We start from the raw sequence: 20,484 nt of genomic DNA on the forward strand, positions 1-20,484 counted from the left end.
CTTTTAGTGCTCATTAGCGTTAGCTCTAAGGCTAAACTACGCTGTTAAACATGGGAGACATTAACCATGCATCAGCCTGTTAGCGGTGTCAGAATGTGAGCATGTTAGCTCTGTGCCTCTACTCAGCTGTAGGCTGGGTCGTGTTGGCTGCCATCATTACATCATTACAGCTGTTTTATTCTGTTTAGTTTCAGGGATGAACTCTGGCGTCCGACATCGGTTCGCTGGCGAGCCCTCAATTTAAGTGCTGTTTGTTTCTCAAATCAAACAAACGGCTGCTTTCGACAAGTCAGTTTGCGATCTGTGTCGTCCAAAGCATTAATTACCAGGTGTTGGACAATAGGCCTACAATCAAACGGAGGGCATGTCTGCCCACTGTAGATTGAGATCAAACAGAGCCAGAGTCTACAGAGAAAAGCTCCAGCACTTCCAAGTTGGTGCTCTCAGCTGTCAAGTCGCTGCCTTTTATTCCTACATGACATGAATGCAGCGCACTCCCGACTCCGCCTCCTTCCCTCCTCTCCTCTCACTCAGCCTCCTGCTCCTCCATCTCCATCTCCCGCTCCCATTCATCCACTCCTCACTTCCAGTGATGTATTGAGGATTTAATTACAAGTCTCAGCGATCGTTAGTCATTGAGAACCCACAATCAATTAATGTGTGAGTCTCAGAGGCTGCAGTGACCTCAGGTGCTGCTTCATACCCGGGAGGGAATTCTGGGCGGAATGGATTTCATTAGCGTGGAGTAAGACGATGCTAACGACTGCTAATGGGCCGGCGCACTCATTATCATGGTGATCACGCCTCGCAGATACTGTTTTGCTACTTTCCACACCTCTCCTCCTCTCATAAAAACTCATCTTTTGAGTCGCCGGTGAAATATAAATGTCCTGATGCATTCCCCGCAATTAAAACGGTGTGTTTTATCATGTTGGATTTGGAATTTGATTATCTTGCGTGTACTGCATCATGTTTGATGTGCAAATCGTAATACACAAAGATCATGAATACATTTTAATGAGTTCCCTGGAAATGGTGCTGTGATGGAATGAGAAGCAGTACAAAATATATACAATCAATTTAAAATAAGTTCATAATAAGGTCATCACAGAAGAATTTAAAAGGTAAAATGACAATTAAAAAGTTTTAATTTCCTGTTTAATTAATCTAGGATAACATACATATTAGTTGTTGAAGTGGTATTCATTCAAATACCTGGAGGTGGGTGATTTGGAAGGTGCCGTTGTCCATCAAGCTGATTCGACCGTCGTTTCCCAGGATCCTCTGGCCGTCTTTCTCCCATTGGATGCTGGGCATGGGGTTGCCCATGATGTGGCAGTGCAGCTGAGCGGTGGAGCCAGGAACTAAAGTGTGATTGGCTGGGCCCTGTCGGATGATGGGTGGGAGGCGGTCCGAAGGGGCTGCAGGGACAGAGAAGTTAAATGTTTGAGATACAACCAGGCGGCAACCTCCAGGTCTGAACAGTGAAGCCAATGCTGAAGTGTCTTAAACTAGCAGGTTCTCTCCTGACCACCGGGAGGCAATTCTTCTGGTTGTATAGAAGTCTATGCTTCATGTGTTAAAGCTGCAGTCTCTCTACTGACCACCAGGAGGCGATTCTTCTGGTTGTATAGAAGTCTATGCTTCATGTGTTAAAGCTGCAGTCTCTCTACTGACCACCAGGAGGCGACTCCTCTGGTTGTATAGAAGTCTATGCTTCATGTGTTAAAGCTGCATTCTCTCTCCTGACCACCAGGGAGCGACTCCTCTGGTTGTATAGAAGTCTATGCTTCATGTGTTAAAGCTGCATTCTCTCTCCTGACCACCAGGGGGCGACTCCTCTGGTTGTATAGAAGTCTATGCTTCATGTATTAAAGCTGCATTCTCTCTCCTGACCACCAGGGGGCGACTCCTCTGATTGTATAGAAGTCTATGTTTCATGTGTTAAAGCTGCATTCTCTCTCCTGACCACCAGGGGGCGACTCCTCTGGTTGTATAGAAGTCTATGCTTCATGTGTTAAAGCTGCATTCTCTCTCCTGACCACCAGGGGGCAACTCCTCTGGTTGTATAGAAGTCTATGCTTCATGTGTTAAAGCTGCATTCTCTCTCCTGACCACCAGGGGGCGACTAAATTCATGAAAGTTAATTGTAACATTATGGTTGTTCTTAACTCCAGTTTAAAAAAACAAAGTTTGCGACGACCAAAACGCAAAATGACAATGTTCAAAACACGGCACTTTTTCTCATACAACCAATGGGTGTGTTCACACTATGTCCACTACCTACATAGAGCCTATGGGTAGAAGGCCATAACTCAGCCCCCCTTGTTGACTTACGTTCTGGTTATTTCGGAACAAGATGTCGATGTACAGACTTTGCACCACACCGTGTGAGGGGAGTGCCGTCTGTTGTTTTCTAAACTAGAAAGAGAAACTCTAGAGCAACCAAAACAAGTTCCTCTCCAATAATACACTGCAGTCAGCCTGCAGCACTCATATTCTAACTGGCCTGAAGCGACCATCAATCATCATCAACGGCCCCGTGTCGTCTTACATTCTTCTGCTTCAAATCCATGACATGTTTAACTATTAAGCCTGTTTGATCTGATTGAGGTGTTGTTTGAGGGGTTACTCATTACTGGGAATTTCTGAGTTTTTGTCCTGGAAGTCATATTTCTAGACATACAGTAATAAAGTCAACAGATGCTCCTTGGATTTGCCCATCATGTAATACGTGAGAATTCATAACACGGCCCTGCTTACAGATGATTGACAGGAAGGAATGTGTTGACGCCTTCTGTGATTGGCCACTTGACGCGCCACAGAGCTGCATCATGTCGTCAAAGAGCTATTAATGACTGTAATGCTTATACACTTCAATACAATAATGAAAACATCAACTGAAAACTGTTGCATCTCTTGCATTTGAAATGGTTTTGGGTTCAAATGTTGAAACCAGACCACTGAACCCTGAGCTCAACTTATCAAAGAACGGTGTGAAAGTCAACGTGAGAGAATCTGAGGAGAGCTTTGGTTAGCTCGAGGAAAAGTAAAAGGTATTAAATAGCCTCACACACATGCAGACACACACACACACACACACACACACACACACACACACACACACACGTATCCTCCAGAGAAAGCCTTCTCCGTCACCAGAGCAACCTGTGCACATGTAAGGCTGCGTGTGCTGCGTGCCTCTCTGTCTTTGGGGTCAACCTGCGATGTGAACACGTGGTCGTGTGAAAGCCACGCTTTAGTTTGGAGGTCTTGTCTTCTCCTGCGACGCAATGCCACTTCACTCAGCCCACCGTGTGACATTTACCTCCAGACGCCCTCATTGGTATTCTGCTCCGATGTCATCAGCGAGTTAGAAGCCGAACCCAAAGTGTGAAGAGTCAACACAGGAGTTAGCGTAGAAAGAACTAATTCCCTGTTTGCTCCCTGAGTGTGCAGCATATGCTGCAGCGGGTTATTTGCATAGAGCTATCACCAGTTGTCCCTTTTGATTACATCAGATGAGGACTCCTGCTGTTAGCTCATTCGGGGGAGAATATTTTCATTTGAGACGGATTTGAAGGATGCCTTTCTGAATCGGTATCGCTGCACGGGGTTTAATCAACAGATTTATTAATCAGTTATTAATCAGGTAAAAAAAAATTAAATCCAAAGCTTGCAGAAGACATTTTTCAGAGAAGAGTTTCATATTGTCATATTCATGTAATGTGTTTATGTAACTCTGTAACTCTGTTCATCTGGTCACATGACATCTATTCATCTGTCCATCCGGGGAGAGGGTTCCTCCTCTGTTGCTCTCCTGAAGGTTTCTTCCCTTTTTTCCCTGTCAAAGGTTATTTTTGGGGAGTTTCTCCTGATCCGATGTGAGGTCAAAGGTCAGGGATGTCGTATGTGTACAGATTGTAAAGCCCTCTGAGGCAAATTTGTAATTTTGTGATATTGGGCTATACAAAATAAAAAATGAATTGAATTGTATATTGTTTTCCTTTGTGTAAAGCTAGCTACACGCTGACACACGTTGCAGCTGAATATTCAAATTTTTCTATCTACTGAGGTTTTAAAAGGCCAGTGTAAAACAGATATAATATATATAAGTATGTTTAGTGTATAAACGGAGTTGTGACTAGACCACATGCTAGGAGGGTCCTGTAGAGCTGGACTCAATCAAGAGGAACACATCCTTGCCGTGTATAGAAGTCTATGCTTCATCTGTTAAAGCTGCATTCTCTCTCCTGACCACCAGGGGGTGACTCCTCTGGTTGTATAGAAGTCTATGCTTCATCTGTTAAAGCTGCATTCTCTCTCCTGACCACCAGGGGGTGACTCCTTTGGTTGTATAGAAGTCTATGCTTCATGTGTTAAAGCTACATTCTCTCTCCTGACCACCAGGGGGCGACTCCTCTGGTTGTATAGAAGTCTATGCTTCATGTGTTAAAGCTACATTCTCTCTCCTGACCACCAGGGGGTGACTCCTCTGGTTGTATAGAAGTATATGCTTCATGTGTTAAAGCTGCATTCTCTCTCCTGACCACCAGGGGGCGACTCCTCTGGTTGTATAGAAGTCTATGCTTCATGTGTTAAAGCTGCATTCTCTCTCCTGTCCACCAGGGGGTGACTCCTCTGGTTGTATAGAAGTCTATTTCTTCATGTGTTAAAGCTGCATTCTCTCTACTGACCACCAGGGGCGACTCCTCTGGTTGTATAGAAGTCTATGCTGCATGTGTTAAAGCTGCTTCTCTCTACTGACCACCAGGGCTGACTCCTCTGGTTGTATAGAAGTCTATGCTTCATGTGTTAAAGCTGCATTCTCTCTCCTGACCACCAGGGGGCGACTCCTCTGGTTGTATAGAAGTCTATGCTTCATGTGTTAAAGCTGCATTCTCTCTCCTGTCCACCAGGGGGTGACTCCTCTGGTTGTATAGAAGTCTATTTCTTCATGTGTTAAAGCTGCATTCTCTCTACTGACCACCAGGGGCGACTCCTCTGGTTGTATAGAAGTCTATGCTGCATGTGTTAAAGCTGCTTCTCTCTACTGACCACCAGGGCTGACTCCTCTGGTTGTATAGAAGTCTATGCTGCATGTGTTAAAGCTGCATTCTCTCTACTGACCACCAGGGGCGACTCCTCTGGTTGTATAGAAGTATATGCTTCATGTGTTAAAGCTGCATTCTCTCTCTTGACCACCAGGGCGTGACTCCTCTGGTTGTATAGAAGTCTATATAAATGACTCTACTTCTCTTGATTTATTCATTTGGTCTCAATCTCTAGTTTTAAGTCTTCTTCTATACAGCGTGGTGTTCATTTAGTAAATTATGTTCATTTAGAATCAAATGTAATCAGATTACTGTAATCCTGTGACTCACCACTTTCCACCTCCAGCAGGGCTTTGGTGAGGATGCTGCCGGCCACACTGATGGCCTGGCAGATGTAGTAGCCGGAGTCCTCCACCTGGACGTCGGTGATGGTGAGCTCGCCGCTCAGCGACACGGAGAAGCGGCCCGACTGCGACGGCTCCTGGATGGGGAACAGCAGGATCTGGGAAAGAGGAACATGAGGGAGATTAGGCTGTTTTAGTTACTTTATGGCGTAGAATTCACTTTGAAATGAATCTAAATAGTTGTTGTTAACGTGTGGGCTTTCTGGTTTGTGATGCAGCCAGGTGGCGTTGGGTATTGAAAGAAAAGCCTTGAACCCTCGAGCTACAACACAGACTATTCCAATGGCAGCTTTATTAAGAATATGAATTTGCATAATAGGAATTCAGAAATGTGGCTCTCTGGAATGCTCAAAGATGAATAAACAAAACAAAGTAGACACTTTGGGTCACGCAGAAATTAAGCAGTTTGAATGCAGCGTTCATAGAGGAACTCTGACCTTTCACTCAAACGAGTGTCCTCAAACCGCAAAACTTACAACAATAAAAACACTAAATGGAGTCACAGGTAAAGAAAAGAGGACATGGAGTCGAGGGATGGATGGAGGAACAAGAGCCACAGCTAAATGTTGGAGCTGAGTTTTGGTTGTCGATGTGCATAAAAAATAAATAAAAACAAAGAACACAAATGCTTGTGTTGTGCCTGTAACTCATTGGATCCACATCTGCTGTAACTTTCATCCCTCATGTTCTCCCCTTTAATTTAGGATGAAATAACGACGGGGTCTCGCTGCATGGCATCCCAACATGCTACTCCCCCCCCTCCTCGTCCTCCTCTTTATCTCTCTCCTCCACTCTTGTTCTATCCCTCTCCCACACACATTCTCCTCCCCCTTCTCTAATCTGTACCTGGGAGCCACGCTACAGGCACCCACGCTCTCTCATCGGGCCTTTCAACGCATTCCAACAGGCTGCAATGATAATCACACGCTCGCCTTTCTCACACTCATACTTATGCACACGCACACACACACACACACACACACACACTTTGATGAATAATACCGTGTGGGAAAATGAGGTGTGTATGAATGTGTGTGTGTGTGTGTGTGTGTGTGTGTGTGTGTGAGTGTGTGTGTGTGTGAGTGTGTGAGTGTGTGCGTGTGTGTGTGTGAGTGTGTGCGTGTGTGTGTGTGAGTGTGTGTCACCCTGGCACTGAAGTACATAGTGATAAAAGCTAAGGATGAGAGTCAGGAACATGACAGTGGGAAGCAGGAGATGCAGGCTTTCTTTAAAGTGCGTGTACCAGAGAGGCATGTGAGGGAGAGTCTGGATATTATGGGATGCTGTGTTCGTCACAGGGTCTCTGTCTTTGTTTTAAGCTGCTTTCATACTCATCCGACTTGGATTCATCCGGTTGGAAATAACTCGAAAGTACCGATATCTCCTTTACATATTCTGAAGGTTTTTACAGGGGGGTTTGTTCATATACATCATTCATAGCCTGACTTATACAAATGTTATTACTAAAAATATGATGTACATTTTAATTTGTTCATATTTATATAGCACCTTTAAAAACAGGGTTTACAAAGTGCTCTACATAGAAGCAAGGTAAAAACATAACATCAATACAAGTAAACATTTCAGAAAATACATGAGGCAAAGGAGACCATGCCATATAGGCAATGAACACAATAGAGGAATATAAAATTACAAATACAAAATAAAGCAGAACAGACAAACTAAAATAGGGGAAACTGCATAAAAGGACGACATCACTTAAAAGCAGTTCTATAAAAATGGGTTCTAAGAAGTGATTTAAAAGAAGCTACTGATTCTGATAGTCTTATCCCCTCAGGGAGGTCGTTCCAAAGTCGAGGGGCTCTGATGGCAAAAGCACGGTCACCCTTTGATTTAAGCCTTGACTGGAATGGCCAGAAGGGCCTTGAAGGGCCTTGAAGGGCCTGAAGGACCTTGAAGGGCCCCACCGGAGGATCTAAGGCTGCGAGCTGGCTCATATGGGGCTAACATTTCAATGATGTATCTTGGGGCCAGACCCAGGCGTGCTTTAAAAGTGATCAGCAAAATGTTAAAATCTATTCTAAAACTAACAGGGAGTCATGTGATGCCATCTGTTAGAGGCCAGAACTGGAGTCATGTGAAGACGTCTGTTAGAGGCCAGAACTGGAGTCATGTGAAGACGTCTGTTAGAGGCCAGAACTGGAGTCATGTGAAGACGTCTGTTAGAGGCCAGAACTGGAGTCATGTGATGCCGTCTGTTAGAGGCCAGGACTGGAGTCATGTGAAACCGTCTGTTAGAGGCCAGGACTGGAGTCATGTGATGCAGTCTGTTAGAGGCCAGGACTGGAGTCATGTGATGCCGTCTGTTAGAGGCCAGGACTGGAGTCATGTGATGCCGTCTGTTAGAGGCCAGGACTGGAGTCATGTGAAGACGTCTGTTAGAGGCCAGGACTGGAGTAATGTGATGCCGTCTGTTAGAGGCCAGGACTGGAGTCATGTGATGCCGTCTGTTAGAGGCCAGGACTGGAGTCATGTGATGCCGTCTGTTAGAGGCCAGGACTGGAGTCATGTGAAACCGTCTGTTAGAGGCCAGGACTGGAGTCATGTGATGCCATCTGTTAGAGGCCAGGACTGGAGTCATGTGAAGACGTCTGTTAGAGGCCAGGACTGGAGTCATGTGATGCCGTCTGTTAGAGGCCAGGACTGGAGTCATGTGAAACCGTCTGTTAGAGGCCAGGACTGGAGTCATGTGATGCCGTCTGTTAGAGGCCAGGACTGGAGTCATGTGAAGACGTCTGTTAGAGGCCAGGACTGGAGTCAAGTGAAGACGTCTGTTAGAGGCCAGGACTGGAGTCATGTGAAGACGTCTGTTAGAGGCCAGGACTGGAGTCATGTGACGCCGTCTGTTAGAGGCCAGGACTGGAGTCATGTGATGCAGTCTGTTAGAGGCCAGGACTGGAGTCATGTGATGCAGTCTGTTAGAGGCCAGGACTGGAGTAATGTGAAGCCATCTGTTAGAGGCCAGGACTGGAGTCATGTGATGCCGTCTGTTAGAGGCCAGGACTGGAGTCATGTGATGCCGTCTGTTAGAGGCCAGGACTGGAGTCATGTGATGCCGTCTGTTAGAGGCCAGGACTGGAGTCATGTGATGCAGTCTGTTAGAGGCCAGGACTGGAGTAATGTGAAGCCATCTGTTAGAGGCCAGGACTGGAGTCATGTGATGCCGTCTGTTAGAGGCCAGGACTGGAGTCACGTGATGCCGTCTGTTAGAGGCCAGGACTGGAGTAATGTGAAGCCGTCTGTTAGAGGCCAGGACTGGAGTCATGTGATGCCGTCTGTTAGAGGCCAGGACTGGAGTCATGTGAAGCCGTCTGTTAGAGGCCAGGACTGGAGTCATGTGAAGCCGTCTGTTAGAGGCCAGGACTGGAGTCATGTGATGCCGTCTGTTAGAGGCCAGGACTGGAGTCATGTGATGCCGTCTATTAGAGGCCAGGACTGGAGTCATGTGATGCCGTCTGTTAGAGGCCAGGACTGGAGTCATGTGATGCCGTCTGTTAGAGGCCAGGACTGGAGTCATGTGATGCCGTCTATTAGAGGCCAGGACTGGAGTCATGTGATGCCGTCTGTTAGAGGCCAGGACTGGAGTCATGTGATGCCGTCTGTTAGAGGCCAGGACTGGAGTCATGTGAAGCCGTCTGTTAGAGGCCAGGACTGGAGTCATGTGAAGCCGTCTGTTAGAGGCCAGGACTGGAGTCATGTGAAGCCGTCTGTTAGAGGCCAGGACTGGAGTCATGTGAAGCCGTCTGTTAGAGGCCAGGACTGGAGTCATGTGAAGCCGTCTGTTAGAGGCCAGGACTGGAGTCATGTGAAGCCGTCTGTTAGAGGCCAGGACTGGAGTCATGTGAAGCCGTCTGTTAGAACCAGTCAGAAGCCGAGCTGCTGCATTCTGGACTAGTTGGAGGCGGGAGATGGATTTTTGATTCATGCCGGAAAGGAGGGAGTTACAGTAGTCGAGTCGAGAGAAAATGAGTGCATGAATTACTTTTTCCAGATCTGAGAGTGACAGTATGGGTTTGATTTTTGAGATTATTCTTAATTGAAAGAAGAAGGACTGGACAATTTTGTTGATCTGTGATATAAAATTTAATGTAGAGAGTCAAACATTACACCCAAATTTCTGGCAACATGTTTTAAATAAGCAGCAAGGGGACCAAGTTGACTCTTGATGAGACTGGTGTTATTGTTTGGGGAACTGAATAATATGACTTCTGATTTGGAATTATTGAGCTGAAGGAAATGTTGAGCCATCCAGCAGTTAACGTCAGAGAGACAATCTAAGACAGCAGCCAGGCTCTCTGGGTCACCAGGTCTCAGCGGAAGGTATATCTGTGTGTCGTCTGCATAGCAATGAAAAGATACGTTGTGTCGCTGGAGGATTTGGCCGAGTGGAAGCATGTAGATAGAAAATAAAAGTGGACCTAAAATTGAACCTTGTGGTACACCACAGGTAATGTGAGTCTTGGAAGACGAGTGATTACCTATGGTGACCGAGTACGATCTTTCTAAAAGGTAAGAATAAAACCAGCCAAGTGCAGTGTCCTTGATGCCAACCCAGGTTTAAAAATTAAAATGGCGTGATCTACAGTATCAAAAGCTGCACTAAGGTCTAAAAGAATTCAAACGGCGCTCTCCCCCCTGTCTGCTGCTAAAAGGAGGTCATTACCTTGAGGGCAGTTTCTGTGCTATGAAGTGCTCTAAAACATGACTGAAATTTCTCAAATATATTATTATGATTCATAAAAGCTAGGAGTTGTGTTGAAACCACTTTTTCTAAAACTTTTTATAAAAATTGAAGTTTTGAAATTGGCCTGAAATTGGAAACAACAGAATGATCAAGCTTAGGTTTCTTTAAAAGAGGTTGTACGATTGTACGATGTTTAAAAATCGATGGGAAAGTACCACTTGCTAAGGAGCTATTTATAATTAATAAAATACTGGGCCCTACAGTGCCAATAACCTCTTTGAGAAATTTAGTAGGAATAAAATCAAGGCTGCATGTGGCTGATTTCATGTGTGATATAAGTTGGGATAAAAAGGGCAATGATACAGGCTGAAAATGACTAAAATAGTTTTGAATGTCCCTACTGGCATGTACAACGCGGGTTGGGGGGGTAATTTGTTGTCTTATTTCATTTACCTTATTATTAAAATAATGTAAAAACTTTTCACACATCTCCTGTGAGGCATCAATAAAATGACAGGGGGAGGGGTTTATGACCTTGTCTATGACCTTGAATAAGACTCTGGGGTTTGAATGATTGTTTAGAATTAAATTGGAGAAGAAAGAGGTTTTTGATTCTTTAACTTCCTTTTGATAGTTATTCATTGCCTCTTTCCAAATATCATAAAATATGTGGAGGGCAGTTTTTTTCCATTTTCTTTCCTTTCTCCTCCAGTCTCTCTTAAGTTCTTTGGTGGATTCATTTAGCCAGAGCTGTGAGTTATTATGAGTATCTATCTATCATCTGGATTGGTCTATTTATAACTGAGGCGAACAAAATACTTAACTAACGACGAGTAATTACCTGAATTATTATTCACGAATTGCAGGATTAAACACGTTTATGAAGCACATGTTGACATATTCCCCTTATATCCATGAGTGGATATAAATGCATGAATAATTCACATTTAAATAATTGTTGTTATCACTTACTAACACTTTATAAATTATCTCATTAATCATCTATAAGTCCTTGATAATTGGTTTGTAATATATATCACAAATGGGGAAGCCATCATTTATAAAGTATGAAAACCTTTAAAAGCTTTAATTAATTAATTAATCAAGAATAAAACATTTATAACTGTGTTTATGAATTGCATACTAATGAGTGTTAATGTTGGAACAATGCTTTATAAATGATGACTTAAGTGTTTACTCATACTTAACTAATGCTAAATAGTGTCTAGTTATTATAAAGTGTTACCCTTTCTTTACCTTATTCACCTGTAGTGTCCCCCCCCTTACCTTTAAATGGTCTAAAACAAATGACTAAATATGAAACTCATTCATACACACATGAATGATAAATGACTCTGTAGAAATCTTCACATATAGAGAGGAATGAAAGTGTAATGTTTGGGGGATGTAAGAGCTGCTTAGGTGAGATTTCTGGATCATAAACTCAACTTTATCTCATAGATATCACAATGAAACCTGCCCAGTTGATATTTTAAAATGAGGTGTTATCTAATGGTAGCTTTTGGTGAATTTAGAAGAAATCTACAGACGCAAACAGGCACAGTAGTATCTGTGTGTTTCCTTTCCACTAGCTAAAAGCTAAAAGGACCAACGTCTATGAATGGACCCGTGCATGGGACCAGTGTGCAGCCTGTAAGGGTCTTCATACCAGTCACAACAAGTCTCTTACCTGGCTGCCTTCTTTTTGCCAGAAGACGGCCGGCGGAGGGTTTCCTTTGGTGCCGCAGAGGAAGGTTACGGTGCGACTCGGGGCCGTGATCTGGTCCCGTGGCCGGACCACGATCTGAGGGGGCACTGCAACGCAGACGATGGAGAGAAATCGTTAATCGGGGCAGAAGTCTCCGTGCTCGCTGAGTGAGGAGGCTTAGTAGAGTGAGAACGTGCCTTAAGGCCTCTTTATCTCCCACACACACAGACCAGGAGGCAGTGGATGCTCACCTGACTGCCTCAACACGTACAGTAAAGGCCACAAAACATTTATTTTTGGGATTCAGAGGCAACAAAGTCAAGAGAACATTTCTCAAATAACACAATAAGTGCATTGAGGAGACTGCTGATACATCACCAGCTGTTATTCATCAGCTGCTCCTCACAGTATCAATATACATCATGTCCACAGATTCAGTCCACCAATTATTCTTGATTCAACATTTTAACATCGGATGAGCTTGTGGGAATGAATCAACCCATATCTCTGGGTTCATATATAAAGATGTATTAATTACTGATGCTTTGAAGCTATCAAAACAAAATTAATAAGAATCCCTTGAGTAACACACAGTTTTAGGATATTGAAGCCGTCACACACTGAATGCACAGAGAGGGGTCAAAAAGATTGATGAAGAAATGCAGACGAGTGAAGTCAAACAAGGCTGGACAGATTCAGCTGGACGTTGATGAAGCTTGAAGCTTCCTCTCTACTTGATATTGTAGACATGAAGCCTGAGCGGTTTGCTTCTGGCTTGTAGCGACTCAGAAACACAGCCTTTCAACAGGATACTGCCAGGCTGTTTGGTCTCACTGCGACGACATCGACTGCTGCACAGCATTGACTAGCACTAGTGATGAAAGGCACACAGGAGGAAGAGGACGCGTCTGTCTCCTCAGTAAATCATCTGTTGACTATTTGGTGGTCATTTATTTGTGCTTTTTTTTCTCTCTCTCCCTCAGCTCGCCCATCTCTTTCTCCGTCTTTTTAGAAACAATCGGAAAGTGTACTTTGAATGTTATCGAGCAAAGGGAAAAGCTCTCTCTTCATGTCTTCATTGGGTACGGAAGAAGCGGAACACAAGCTAAAGTTCTTGTGGTGAAACAAGGGAGTGAAGAGGCACAACTGTAGGTCCAGACTCTATGGGGGCGGGCTTTGCAGAGCGGAACGTCACTGATTGGCCAAACGCGTGGCAGGGTAGTAGTGGGCGCCACTAGCATGGACATTTACTACTACTACTACTACTACTACTACTACTACTACTACTACTACTACTACTAAAACAGAAACAGAGTCAACATGAGGAGAGAGCGAGAACCAGTCCTGAGGAGGATCCCTATTCCCCGGGGCTCCTCACTACCTGGAACTATTAGGCCTTAATGGACTATTTGTCTCCAACGGGACAAAGCAGATCATCTGTGACCTTGACTTGTTGGGCTTTGATTGATGACACCTATAATAGATGCTTATTGGTTAAACTATATGCAATGACTATCAATCTCCTATGCCTATCAACCACCAGCCCAGAACCCACAGGAGTCTGTGGGTCCCCTTAATGATCCCAGGAACCAGGCTAATCAGATGTCTTTGAACATAGACGGAGGGCAGAGGAGAAAGTCTATGTTCTCACACACACACACACACACACACACACCCCTTTGATTTCTATTGATTCTGCAGCAAGTGACAGGCCTTCCTCCACAGAGGGGGGTGTGAATGCATAATGACGCCCTCCACCGGTCCTAATTGATTTCTCATCTTCCCACCTGATCTCCTGCTCCGTCTCAATCAGAACAAGAGACAGGGAGGTGGAGGTCCGTCCTCAAGAATACAAAGACTAACTAAACTAACCGCCAGCGTTTCAATTTGCATTTTCTTATTTTAAGTTTAAAATGTTGGATGACAAAAACGATCAAAAAGCTAAAAAGTCATAATGCACCTTGACATATACATTATTCTGTAGTGGCTTCGGGGTTACTTACATTATAGGCAATGTTGTCGAGTGCCCTCCGTACAATATAACTAGTTGATTAGCCAACCCAATGTAGGATGAACCCAGTAAGAGACAATAGAAACCTGACCGGTGTTGTGTTGCGTTCAGACACAGCCATGCTTCTTTGTGACCTGCTCGGTCCCCTCACACAAGCTTCCTTTCATGCCCAGCGTACACATTGCACCCCCTTGACCCGATAACGGCCATCCTAAAGACTGCTTCCACCACGGGGCCCTTCACACAGCAGGAGGGGATCCAGGTGTCAGCCCCAGGATGAATCACAGTTACGGGGGCCTTTGCAAAGATGGGCAGGGTCATGTCCTGGGGTCAAAGATGCCCCCCCCCCCCCCCCCCCCCCCAGACTAACCCTAAAGGTCAAAGCCCAAACATGCCCGGTGCCATGGATGTATGATGATGCAAGGCCTGAAATATTTAAGAAATGCTGTGTAATACTTATGTAATGCATCTCCAGGCTCACACAGATGTGACAAACACACAAGAGAAAATACACTTGTACCGTGCCAAAGCAGGCCGTTTGACAGAAAAGAAGCTCGTCAACACCTGAACGTCTTCCCCTCACGCCTGACTCAACGCCACAACTTTGACCCAAATACAGTGACAGCTCGGAATATTCAGGCTATTAAAATGCTGTTTTCGGTGCGCTACACAGCACTTGTCTGGAGAATAACAATGTTGGATTTGAGCAGGCAAGCCGGCACACTGCCTGAGGCTGTAATAAATAATTAGCAATAATGGGTGCACTCGGCACGACACTGAGCTTTAGATTTAGGGCAGGCGGAGACATTAGCATCCGTACATGGGATGGAAACAGGGAGATCGTAGCAGAGCAGCTGAAATATACATGACACAAATCTGGAAAACAATGGCTGCCTGCTGTGGAACCTATTGGCACAGTGCGTGTACAGTCATTTAGTATTCTGGGCTTCTTGCTTTTAGGTATGACAGCTTTTGTTGTAAAAACAAAACAAAACAAAAAACAGAAATGCTGTTACTGTTTATCAAACACCTTAATTTTCCAATTTTTACGAATAATATAACTGGGTGTGCAAAAATGATGGCACATAAACTGATAACTGCACTCAGAGTCAGGGAGGTAAATTGGGGAAGGTCTAAACAAAGAATCAAACACTTGACACAGGAATCTGATGAGCCTGGAGACTTGCAGAACACGGAGAACACGGCGAGAGGAAGCGCAAATAAACAAGGAGCGCCAGTAACAGTTCCAGTTCCAGTTCCAGTTCCAGTTCCAGTTCCAGTTCCAGTTCCAGTTCCACAGCGTTACGATAAGCAGTCGGACTGAAGGAGGATCGGCCGGTCTGCCTGTGGACTGGTTCACTGTGACACGTCCTCTTAAAAGCTGCAGACTTATGGCCACTCCTTACTTTTTAAAGGACCATTTAAAGTTCACGTCTACATCGTCAAGCCAGGTGACAGAAAATAAGAGAAAGAAAAAAGTCAAACCAATTTTTGGGCCCAAGACTCATTTCTAATGTTAGCGACCCGTGTCTGTTGCTTGGGGCCCTTTAAGGGAAGAAGTCATGGAGTGCAGGGGGAGGTAACCTTAGTCACGTGTACCATTAACCACATTCGCAATACATTATTTTGGAAAAGTGACCTTTCATGCAAAACCACCTCTTTCACGGCCATCAACTGTTATTTACGGTATTTTGATTGAATTCTTTCCATCCGCATTCTGTGAAGACCCGCCCTACTCTGCCTCTGATTGGCTAGTACTCTTCGCCTTCTTTGCAGAATTAATGTAGCTAATTGCTGAAGAACCGGAATGATGGAAGAAGGTTGGTTGGTAATGATTTCAACTGGCAGCATTATGCACATTAAAAAAAATTAAAGTATGTCGCTCTGCACTATTTAGATGGAATATAATTACAGATCTGTTAGAGACTTACATTTATATGTGGTGTCATATTTAAACTTATGACACCACATAAAGAAATACAAAATCTAAAAAGGTTATAAAAAGTCCAGAAACCTCTTTGAAAATCTCTGACTGGGAGGATTGTTGGGTCGTGGATTACATTGGATTTCCATGAGCCCATGGATGCATACAAGACACTTGGATAACGCAGCAGAGGAGTTTTCTAAAAGGTTTGTTGGGACGTTTTAGATTCTCATGTGCTGTCCTTGGTTCAGCCTCAAAAACCATTTGCACTGATTACATTTGATTCATCCGACGTTCCACTTTCTTTAACGTCCTTCAAAATAAAACCTTTGTCTGGGACCACAGAGCCTAGAGAGGTGAGTGCATCTATTGTTTTGGGTGAACTTTTCCTTTAACATTACATTATGTAATGGCTGCGATTGAGGCTTTTGCAGAGTCGCCCAATGTTGGCGTTCTTGTCTGGTGATAGTTCTGCTGATGTCAGCTTTCTTTGGGTTTATGGAAGAAACCCAGCAGACAACTGTTTCAACGGGCTGCTCACCACACACCGTGCTCCCACCAAGACGGATCACAGTGCGATTTGTTCCGCCGCAGTCGTGTGTGAGCACGGCGAGTCGCTCAATCGTATCGCGGAGGCTGACAAAGTGCTTACAGTCTTACCTCCCTCGCTCCCTAAACGCACACTTGACGTGTGATTTGCTCCAACATACTGATGCTATCACACACGAGGGAGACACAAACAAACACACACACACACACAGGCTCCCAGCAGGAGGTCCTCAGGGCCCTGGATGTGACAGGCAGCTGTCACAGTCCCACGCTGATGCAGACAGCCTGTTTCACACACGCACGCCTGAGTAAACACACTCTCACGCTGCTGCTGCTGCTGCCGCATGGGGCTTCAGCTGCACCCTTTCTTTCACATACACACACGTGAGGAGGTAGTTATTTCACAAGCATAATGTATTACAGCCGGACCATAATTCATTCATGCTTTTATTTAATTTGGAGTGGGACTTGTGTCTGTTTATCCGGCATCAATATATGAATATAGAATATAGAATACTACAATTATAACTAATAGAAGTTATGGCAAGGGCTCTGCATTTCTGGAGGCAGAGAAGTGAACCTTCCCCACAGGGTACATGACAGAGATATTCAATTGGATAGAATTAAAAAAGGAAGGTCACCCTGCCTGTACACACGATGTAGAGCATGATGTTAACATGTGGTACAGTCGTTTTCCTTCTCTCAGCTTTCTTCATTCCCTCCGAGCCTGGCTGCACATTTACAAACAGAACTTAGTCAAGTCAGGCTTGAGACAACTCAAGTTGTCTGAAAGCACATCAGCTCTGTAATTCAGGAAGAAATCTCAATGGAATATGGAGCAAATGAAGCGCTGGTCTCTGTTTAGCTTGGCCTTCTTGCTCAGCATCCAGGGTAAGCTTGGAAGCAGAAGGACAATTAGACCAGTCAGGATGTCCTGATGGGTATCAGTCATGCTTGGTGTGTTAGTCCGAGGTTTGAGGGAGTTTGCTATTCTGACCAAAGTCAGGTAATGTGAGATGTTATAAAACCTCATCAAACGTGCATCCAGCCGGATGAGGGATCTGCGCCTTAAAACGTGTAAAAGTGTGTGTCAGATGAAAAGGAAAATGTTCAAATTCTCCTCTTGGCACTATGACATTGTTTTCTTGTAGAATTGAGGTGTTTAAGTTCCCCGATTGGGCACTCCCCACCTCATGCCCACCTCATGGTGGGGAGTGCCCAATCGGGGACCTCACTGTGCAGTATTTGAGTCCAAGACAAATGTCCCTATATGGACAATAATTTCCTTTATTTATTAGCAAGATTGACTATTCCTTAAGAAAATATTCTATTGCCTAAAGTGGCAGTAGGTAAATCAAGAGAGAACCTGGAATGAGCATACAGCCAATGGAGAGCGCTCTGGGACTTGACAGGGATCCAAACCTCTGTTCAGTTGCCTATCCTCCTCTTCCATCATGAACAGAACCTGCTTACCTATTAACACAACAGGTGTTTTATGCTGCCTTTATCAGAGAAACAAAATCTGGATTTCTAGTTTAAATCCTGTTTATTACCGTTGCTTTGGACTGCAGCCGAGCTGCTAACGGTAGCCGACCTGCTAGCGGTAGCCGAGCTGCTAACGGTAGCCATGCTGCTAGCGGAAGCCATGCTGCTAGCGGCAACCGTGCCGCTAGCGGCAACCGTGCAGCTAGCGGTAGCCATGCTACTAATGACAGCCGTGCTGCTAGCGGTAGCCGTGCTGCTAACAGTAGCCATGCTGCTAGCGGTAGCCGTGCTGCTAACGGTAGCCATGCTGCTAGCGGTACTAGAGCTGTGATCACAAAGGGATCCAACAATAGAGGGGGTTGTCTATTGCCACTTTATGCATGCTCATGTAGTCCGGAGTCTTAAAATGTAATTTCCTTGATACCAGCCGAGGGCTACTAATGAAACAATACTGACAACTAAGGACTGGAAACAATCTCTTTGCGCGTTGTTGTGAACATGTGTGAAGAAAAGTTTATTTCACGTAGTGTGGACCCATTAGTCACCCCCATTAGCCCAAACCTCTGCAGCAGAGCACTGTTGCTCTAATGGTTATAAATCTGTTGATGCCCTCTACCAATGTGTGGCTTAAAAGGGTTACTTCATCCCTCTCAATTTCATCCCGCGCACATGAAGGGACTGAGAGGTGGCAACAGATGAAATGTTGGAATGGTGTGAGTCTGTGAAGCATCAAGATACAGAAACGAACAGTAAAAAAACCACAACACACACAAACACACACAGTCATCTCCATTGAGCTACTGAAACATTCTTGTTCTTGTGACGGTGGGAAAAGTGAGCGTCCGACTCCTCAGACACCAGGAAAACTGCTTCCCTCGACTACATGTTTGTCTTCCAGTATCGCCGATGAAAAGCTCCTGAAGACGACAACATGTCCATGGTTATACTTCGGTACCTTTCCATTACACGGCGCACAAAAGGAGCATTTCCGCTCACAGCTTTGTGCCATTTAATCAGAAGTACACAAGAACACTTGGTAACGTTATCGTGCCCCAGCAGCCTGGAGTTAAATGACGAGTTTGTCAGCTTCCCAACCACACCGCTCTATTGGCTGGAAAAAATGTCAGAGCACAGAGGCACTATTTTTCACAGCGAAGAAATTGAATTGTCAGATCATGTGTGATTAATCAGTATATTACTGCAGCACCGTGATACCACAGTCATTTATTTATTTATTTTGTAATGTAAAAAATATGCCTGCTATTAACTGGATCTTTTTTCTTTGAAAGCTCCACCCAGATGAGCTGAAGCATGACTTAAGTGCAAAGAAGTCTAGAGGTACTTAAAAAAGTGAAAAGGGGTTTACCTCCAACATGGCAACCTAAATCTGTATGACTGTTTTTCTCTCTGTTAAGTCACACTCTCACACACACACACATACACACACACACACACACACACACACACACACACACACACACACAGGATGAAATGGAATACTTACTGGATGGGCCGACTGATGGAGTGATGCAGAAAGGTGGAAAAGAGAAGAGGGGAAGAGGCAGATGAATGAGATGATGAGGTCACAGTGAGCAACAAGGAGTGAGACTCTGCAGCACCACAGCCGCTCAGGTCTACTCAGCATTCATAGTCACTGCAGGTGTAATTAATAACGTTAATAGTGGCCTTGTTCCATTTGGGTGGACCCGGGTACAGCGTGCCGTCTCACTGGTGTGACTGTGACACGCTTAACAGAACATAATTAATATGATGAGCATTGCCTGTGTTTACCCTGATGTGACGCGACAACGTGGCTGCTGAGAAATATGGAAATGAAGCGGTCCCAACAGGCAGGAGGGTTGGCCGGGGGGGCGGAGGGGGGGATGGACTGAATGTGGACATCTAGGTGGAGGTAGGAGGTTGTGTTCTGATGGATCTGTGGTGTTGTTAAGGGGGGTGATATTATCCATAATCCTGCAGCTGCATGATCCATGAATCAAACTCTGTTCATCTAACGGCTGCTGCTGAATGACTTCTTCATTCTGCTGCTACATTCACTAGCCCTATTATAAACATATACTTATAATAACTACGAATAATGCTTGATAACAATAATCATAACGTAGTATACACCATTTAATAATGATTTCTAAGGCCAAGTATCATAATTCTGGCACAGATGTATTATTATTCACATTTAATGTTTTCTTTTTTTACTAATAGCTATCACCATAGAACATCCCCATATGATTATTACAGAGAGTGTTCAGAAAATGTCTATTTAAATATGCAAACGAGACATTCTCTTATTAAATATGTGCTCATTTTCATACATTTTCTGATTAGAAATGTGAACATTGGATAAATAATTGTTCATTTTGTTGACATATTAGAGTCACATGTTTTTACAGAGGGACATCCCCTTCTAAGTGATGATTGTAATGCATGATAAAAACATGTGCATCAGTTAGTTGCTGCATGTGGATACAGTGTGTCGACAGGTGTCAGAAGTCTGCTACAGAACAAAACCCTAAATATTCCCTTTTATCATCATAAATGACAGATTTCTCTTCCCAGGGCCTCTCTTCAAGGGGCTGATCTTATTTGAATGCAATCTCACTGCTTTTTGATCTGCTCTCTCTCC

General features: G+C 44.5%; 1 protein-coding gene across 1 annotated transcript in view; it reads right to left on the bottom strand.

Annotated features, from left to right (window-relative positions):
- robo3 (roundabout, axon guidance receptor, homolog 3 (Drosophila)) overlaps positions 1-20,484 on the bottom strand; it is an 80,908-nt gene that overhangs the window by 21,250 nt on the left and 39,174 nt on the right. The window contains 4 exon segments of the mRNA XM_034550729.1: positions 1,216-1,421; positions 5,385-5,556; positions 11,854-11,978; positions 19,345-19,356. Of these exon segments, the coding sequence (XP_034406620.1) occupies positions 1,216-1,421; positions 5,385-5,556; positions 11,854-11,978; positions 19,345-19,356 (515 nt within the window).

The sequence above is a fragment of the Cyclopterus lumpus genome, chromosome 14 (genome assembly GCF_009769545.1).
Source record: "Cyclopterus lumpus isolate fCycLum1 chromosome 14, fCycLum1.pri, whole genome shotgun sequence".
Classification (NCBI taxonomy): Eukaryota; Metazoa; Chordata; class Actinopteri; order Perciformes; family Cyclopteridae; genus Cyclopterus; species Cyclopterus lumpus.